General features: G+C 49.0%; 1 protein-coding gene across 1 annotated transcript; it reads left to right on the top strand.

The window, feature by feature from the left end:
- Positions 1-1102: 1102 nt before the first annotated feature.
- On the top strand, positions 1103-3249 carry LOC117840165 (endo-1,4-beta-xylanase 1). The gene is made up of 2 exons (XM_034720626.1): positions 1103-1238; positions 1368-3249. The coding sequence occupies exons 1-2, from the start codon at positions 1221-1223 to the stop codon at positions 3012-3014; spliced, it is 1665 nt and encodes a 554-aa protein (XP_034576517.1). The 5' UTR covers positions 1103-1220; the 3' UTR covers positions 3015-3249.
- The last annotated feature ends 4117 nt before the right edge of the window (positions 3250-7366 follow it).

Genomic DNA, 7366 nt, shown 5'->3' with positions numbered 1-7366 from the left:
CGTCGACTGGGTTGGTCAGGTACACCGTACACGCCGTTTGATCCGTGTGGAAATTAAACTGGTTCGCACAGGCTGATGAGATGCATGGCCCGTGAAAAATTGCCTCATAATAAACCGACCAAGCCGATAGGTGCGATATGATAGCCACCCAATTTAGCTGATGACGGTCGTCGACCAAAGCTGGAGATATACTAATCTAAACTCCAGCTCGCCCGGTTGCTTTTTTCTACAGGGCGAGTAATAATGTACTGTACACGTCAGCACAGCGAGAGCGACGTTCCGGTGTATCTCCACATGTAGATACGCGCACATGCATGCGCGAGCTATGTGCTTTTGCTTTTAGCCGGTATCCGTGGCTTGAAGCTATGCATGGATTTTTGGTGACGCCCCACGCCTAAACCAAGTGCATCATGCGGAGTGCCGGTGGCGGCTGCAACTTGCACCCGGCGCCAATTGAAGCTAAGTACTTTGTACATACTCGATGTGCATGCTCCGTTCCATGGTATTGGTAAATTTGCTATGTGTCCATGGCTAAAGCTTTACTACTACTGCTGCCGCCGCCGCCGCCGCCGCTACTGGAGTAGTTCATAGCGGTTGCTATTTGCATTCTTGATTGTACATATATGCACTTGCTAGAATCAAAATAAAGAACTGTGTAATCCTAACAATCATTTGATAAATGGTTGTGCAGTCCACCAATATAATTTGGAGCCTAGACTCTTGATTTGTTTGCACGAGTGTTTCCAGCTGAAAATGGAATTAAATATAGAGAAATTGCAACGGTGGCAAGTAGGAGTACTACTCGTCACACGCGAACCAGAGATACATGGTACATTGCACACACCAGGATATTAGAGAATCTATCTAATTCAACTCCCATGTGTTTGTGAAGTAGCTAGTGACAGTTATCTTCCTGTGTAAATCTCATCTAGCCAATGAGAGTGCTGCGAGGTGATGTAGTTCTTGCTTCACCGTAACTCAATTGGATAAGCATTGTTGCAAAGCAACTAGCGCAATATTTTTTCTGCCACAACTTGACGGCCGAATGCCTATAAATGCGGCATCTCCCTCGACCCGTCTCCTCAATCTCACAACACAAAAACCAATCACACGAGCAAACAAGCGCTCCCTGCTTCCGTCCCAACATCGAACTCCCGGGTCCAGCTCGGTGGCCAACATTTTGCTCTAGCTGCCTCGCCGGTAATCGCCTAATACGAGCCATGGCCAGCACTCACCAGGTACGTGCAGGAAAAACTTACATGCAGCTAGCACCGTTTCCTCCATTATTGCACCGTCATTTCTTATACAGTCTAGCTCACTTCCTTTGTGTCGTGCGCACCTCATGCGTGCATGTGTCGACCATGCAGGATGTCGTGTTCGAGGTGAACGCCGTCGGCTGGGCTCCCTGCGGCGCTCGCACGGCGTTGTCCCAGCACCACGAGGACCCGGCGAGGCTCCCCACGGCAGCCGTCGGGCACGGCCACAAGCCCAGCGGCCGGTACGTCCTCGCCGGGGCCCGCGCCGACGAGGAGGATGGACTGCGCCAGGCGATCACTCTCGGCGCGCTCAGGCCCCGCGTCACGTACCGTGTCGCCGGCTGGATCAGCGTGGCTGGTGAAGCAGCGGAGGAGGAGGATGGAAACCAGCAGGGCGGCCACCCCGTTCGTGTCAGCATCCGCGTAGGCGACGACGACGGGGGCTGCGTCATCGACGGCGGCGCCGTCTGCGCCGAGCCGGGCAGGTGGGCGGAGATCAAGGGCGCGTTCCGGCTCAGGGAGAGCCCCCGCAGCGCCGCGGTTCACGTGCACGGGCCGCCTGCCGGCGTCGACGTGAAGGTCATGGATCTTCGGATCATTGCCATCGACCGCAAAGCGCGCTTCAGCTACCTCAAGGACAAGACGGACAAGGTGCGCAAGCGTGACGTGGTTCTCAAGTTGGGCGGGGCGGCGGGGGCGTCCGTGCGCGTGGTGCAGCTGGACAGTGGGTTCCCGCTGGGCAGCTGCATCAACGGCGAGGTGATCCAGAACCCCGCCTTCGTGGACTTCTTCACCAACCACCTGGACTGGGCCGTCTTCGAGAACGAGCTCAAGTGGTACTGGACGGAGGCGCATCGCGGGCAGCTCAACTACGGCGACGCCGACCGGCTGCTCGACTTCTGCGACCGCGCCGGCAAGCCCGCACGGGGCCACTGCATCTTCTGGGCCGTCGAAGGCGACGTGCAGCAGTGGATCAAGGACATCGGCGGCGACCGCGACCAGCTCATGGCGGTCGTGCAGGAGCGCATCCGCGGCCTCCTGGGCCGCTACGCGGGGAGGTTCCCGCACTACGACGTCAACAACGAGATGCTGCACGGCCGCTTCTTCCGCGACCGCCTCGGCGACGACGTCGCCGCGCTCATGTTCCGCGAGGCCGCGCGGCTCGACCCGGGCGCCGCGCTCTTCGTCAACGACTACAACGTCGAGTGCGGCAACGACCCCAACGCCACGCCCGACAAGTACATCGGCCTCATCCGCGACCTGCAGCGCGGCGGCGCGCAGGTGGGCGGCATCGGCCTGCAGGGACACGTCAGCAACCCCGTCGGGGAGGTCATCTGCGACGCGCTCGACAAGCTCTCCGCCACCGACCTGCCCGTCTGGATCACCGAGCTCGACGTCGGCGAGCCCGACGAGGCCCTCCGCGCCGATGACCTCGAGGTCGTGCTCCGCGAGGCGTACGCGCACCCGTCCGTGCAGGGCGTCGTGCTCTGGGGGTTCATGCAGGGACACATGTGGCGCCAAGACGCCGCCCTCGTCAACGCCGACGGTACCGTCAATGACGCCGGACAGAGGTTCATTGAGCTCCGGAGGGAGTGGACCTCCGATGCGCGTGGCCGCCTCGACGGCGATGGACAGTTCAAGTTCAGGGGCTTCCACGGCTCGTACGTGGCGCAGGTCACGACGGCGACAGGGAAGATGCTCAAGGCATTCACCGTCGACAAAGGCGACGCGGCTCTCGTGCTGGACATGGATATATGACTATCACACACTGTGGTCTATGGACGATTACCTTATAGGTACTTATTAATTTACCATAGCAAGTCCCCCTCACCAAACATGAGTCCACTCAGGACCTATTTGGATAGGGTACTTGATCCAAACCCCCTAATATCCCAGTATAATGTGTATTGTAAGAGTGATGTGTTGTATTGGCTGAGCCCAGCCCAACTGAGATAAATAAAGTAAACGAGCTATTGGTCGTTTTCTATATATATATACATGAGGATTATCACTTGTCCTATTCTAGTTTCATTGTAAACTTCTAAAAGGTACAGGACAAATTCACCACAACAAAAACGGTCGGTTAAAGAACGGATATACATTCTGTTAGTTTAGATTTGTGAGGGCCTAAAAATCATGGGCTAACAGGGGTGGATTAGAGGTGTTTACGTATCGGGGTCAGCTGACCCCAATGAACTTTGATAAATACAGTGGAAAATAACTGTCTAATACTGTTCAACAAAGGAGCTCCTGCACGCAATAGAGCTGACCCGGCGGTGTTCTCGCCTGGATTGGCCCCTGGGCTAACGAACCGATAGTACAAACATTACCAGTACTGTTGGTTGCAATATACAGCAGTATAAATGAGTCTTATTATTATTACCTTCGGTTCGTACCGGTGAACGCAAAAAACGAATCGCCCCGTGTCGTCCCGAAGGGTGACATGGGCGGCACCGCGATCCCGCCAGCGGCCCTCCGCCTCCACCACCGCTGGTCCCCCTTCCTTCCCACCTCCAGCATCTCGCCGGAGGCTGGAGGGAGTGGGATCCATCTTTCTAATAGGTTTTAGTAGATCGAGTTCAGTTTTAGACTTTAGGTTTCTCCATACCACGGTTCGTGGTATTGGAGATTTGTTTCCTCCTTCTCTTTTCCGGTAATGGCGAGGAGGTAGGGTTGATTTTGTTGGGAAAATGACCCATGGAGAGGTCCATTTAATGGAATCCCAAAGCAAGAGTGTGGTGGCATTCAATAGTCCCATACTTGGTGGAAGCTAACTTAAATAGGAGAGCTATCTCCCTTCTCTGAATACGTAACCGAAGGAGAGAATGGGCTTGGGTTACACAACACACGCGCACGCGCGTATTCGCGTTTCTTTTCACGTAACCAACCGCGTGACTTGTGACTTGTGACGCAGCGAGCAGCCAAGCCAAGTTGGTGTAACCTTTTTGCCGTTTGCATGTAATCTTTTGACAACAATCATTAGAGGTGATAAACATGCAGTCAATACCTTAATCCCAAGTTAACTGGGCAGTTGCTACTGCCAATTAGTGGGGCGATATTACAACAGAAACGGTCAGCAGAGGGCTGCTGTCTTCTCTATAAAGAGTCATGGAGACATCCAGGAACACATATGCGAGACACCCACGAATTCCTTCTCTTCTCCCTTTTTCCATCCGGTGAAGTGTGTTGTGGTACTGAGCTGCTGGATCTCACCGGCTCTTCTCCTTGGCATGCACCGAGGAGGAGGGTGAGAGGTATCTCCGAACCGTTGCTGTTGGGAAGCCTGCACGAGGGGCGGCAATAAGGTTTCAAGGCATCGCAACTACGCGACCACTCAAATCGATCAACTATGTTCTGCGCTGCCACATCGAGGATCTACGCTGCACCGAATACCCCCCTGCAGAGAGTCTACACGAGGACAGAGCGCTTGATCTGTAAGTCCATAGATTGGATCTGTTACAGTTTGGGTTACATTTTGTGCAGGAAGGTTACGTGCTTAGAAGTTTTTGTTACATCTACTTTTCTTATGCTACTTTTACACACCATTTACATAGCATGTTGCGGGTTACACCTGTCTGTTTGAATCTAGAATTTGGTTACATAACAGTAGCAATGAGTTACATAATATGCCTCATGTTAATATCTGGTAGATTTAAATGCATATTTCCAACAATCTAGAAATCTTATTTATGCATTTACTCTAATTCAGCAATGGCTGGTGCTTCGTAAACAATGAAACCTGAGAGGTTTGCTGGTGGTAACTTCCGTAGATGGCAGACTAGAGTCAAATTTTGACTCATGTCTATGGGACTGTGATGGGTGATCCATCCAGTGATGCCATTCATGGTTGAACAGACCACGGCTTTCCCGGGTGCAAGTGAAACTGCACTCGGATGTATCTTGACCCTATTGTCAGATCAACTCTACGATGTGTATTTGGATTACACAAACCCCATAGAGTTGTGGGATGCACTTGAGTGCAAATATGTAGTCTCGGAATGTGGTCACCTACTCTATTCATGTGAGCAGTTCTATGACTTTAGCATTGATGCTACAAAGTTGATAGTTGCACAGGCACATGAGTTGGAGCTACTGGTTGGAGAGATTGCAAGTTTGGGCTTGCTGGACAGGTTTGTGGTAGTAGGCATTATTGCCAAACTCCCTGGACTTGGATAGCCTGAAATACAAAAGAGAGGATATCTCCACTGAGAATATTATTATAGCTCTCGATGTGGAATAAAAGGCAAGGGCAAAGGATGCTCCAGGAACATCCGCTCAAGGTGCAAGTACAAACATCGTAGTGAACAAACCCAACTATAAGGGTAAGGGCAAGATGTATCATGGTGGAAAGCCTATGAAAACCACTAACTTCAAGAAGAAACTTCAAGAAGAAACCTGAGGAGGATGAGAAAGTCAGAGCATGTTATGTGTGTGGCAAAGAAGGGCATTTTGCGAAAAATTGCCGCTACCGCAAAGACCGAGATGATGGAAAGCCAAACAAAAAGGTTAATGTCACCATTGGCAATGACGATGAGGCTGGTGGATCTCGATATGGTAAAATTTCATATGTATTTTTAGTATTTCAATCTACAGATTGGTGGGTTGATGCTCGTGCAAATTTACATGTGTGTTCTGACATTTCCTTGTTTACTTCTTACCAGGGAGCACAGACTTCCTCCATCTTGATGGGAAACGGATTAGCTGCGCCTATTCTTGGTGTTGGTACGGTCGCGCTGAAGCTCAGTTCAGGGAAGATTGTCCACTCGAGGAATGTGCAGCATGCTTCGTCGATAAACAGGAATCTCATTAGTGGATCCTTGTTATATCGAGATGGTTACAAGTTAGTGTTTGAGTCCAATAAAGTTGTAGTCTCTAAATTTGGAAACTTTGTTAGTAAAGGTTATGATAATGGAGGCTTGTTCCGATTAAATACTGTTGAGTCAAATTATCATTTGACTGTTGCATCCATGAATAAAATTTGTGAGTCCAATGTGTGTTACTCTCATTTCTGTCATATTAATTTGGACACCATTGCTAGAATGTCCAGATTAGAGTTAATTCCAAAATTCCGACACCTATTCTCTTATAAAGTTCTACCTACCAGAGCCTATATACATGCATGATCTTTCATGATGAAACCTTTAGATTGCAAACTTATATTTTGATGAGTTGGATTAAGACTGATTTCCGTGGTACGAGACTTAGAAATAGGTTATTCCTTTGTATAACCTTTTATTGCTAGCTTTTCTATCCATGCATTGTGAATTTCCACATCGGGAATCTCGCAAACCTCGCTAGGCATCCAACCTAAACCTAAATTATCATTTTTGTGAATACATCCTTGACCACAACCTATTATTAAGTATGGAAAAAATACTTCAACAAAGATTCATAAGATATCTTGGTACCTTTTCAAGAAAAATAATATTTGGAGGCATCCACCAATGTGGAATAAAAATTCGAGGAAACAGATGCAAGAAGGGGCAGGCCGATCGGTCTGGGAGGTTTTCACCCCTAAACGCTCTGAATTTTTGTGTGGATAACCCTCCAAAGGAATAAAATAATTTTTGGTGAAGATTGAATATTTTGGTACGTACCTCACCAGTTTATCTTTCTTCCTTTTTCGTGCTCGAGGACGAGTATTGTCTAAGTATAGGGGAAGGACTCATCGCATTATCTCTGACTACTGCTGAGAAAAGGACTTTGTTGCAAGAAGTCCTGAGGAGCAAAAAGAAAAAATGTGGAAAAAGAAAGAAAGAAAAAAAGAAAAAGAATAAAATAAAATAAATAAAGGAGAAAAGGAATAAAGTGCTCCTCAGTTCTTTGAGCTTCATTAAAAATTCCCAGTACTTTCAAGATTAAGGATCTATACTCATTTTTCAACCATGTGCAATCCAATAACGAGGACTTCATTTGTGCCTCGGGATCATTCATTTGCCACTTGCACATGTCCACCTATCTAATTGTGTGTTTTCCATCTCTCTCCCTCTCCAACATTTATTTTCCATAGCCTTTTTGACAAGTCTTAGTAAATCCAGTACATCTCTCTCTTAGTTTGACAATATTTCAGATATAATATTTTGTTAGGATTATTTTTACCTACCAAACTT

The sequence above is a fragment of the Setaria viridis genome, chromosome 9 (genome assembly GCF_005286985.2).
Source record: "Setaria viridis chromosome 9, Setaria_viridis_v4.0, whole genome shotgun sequence".
In the NCBI taxonomy this organism is placed as follows: Eukaryota; Viridiplantae; Streptophyta; class Magnoliopsida; order Poales; family Poaceae; genus Setaria; species Setaria viridis.
Note: the sequence above shows the minus strand (reverse complement) of the source record. Positions and strands in the feature narration are given on the sequence as shown.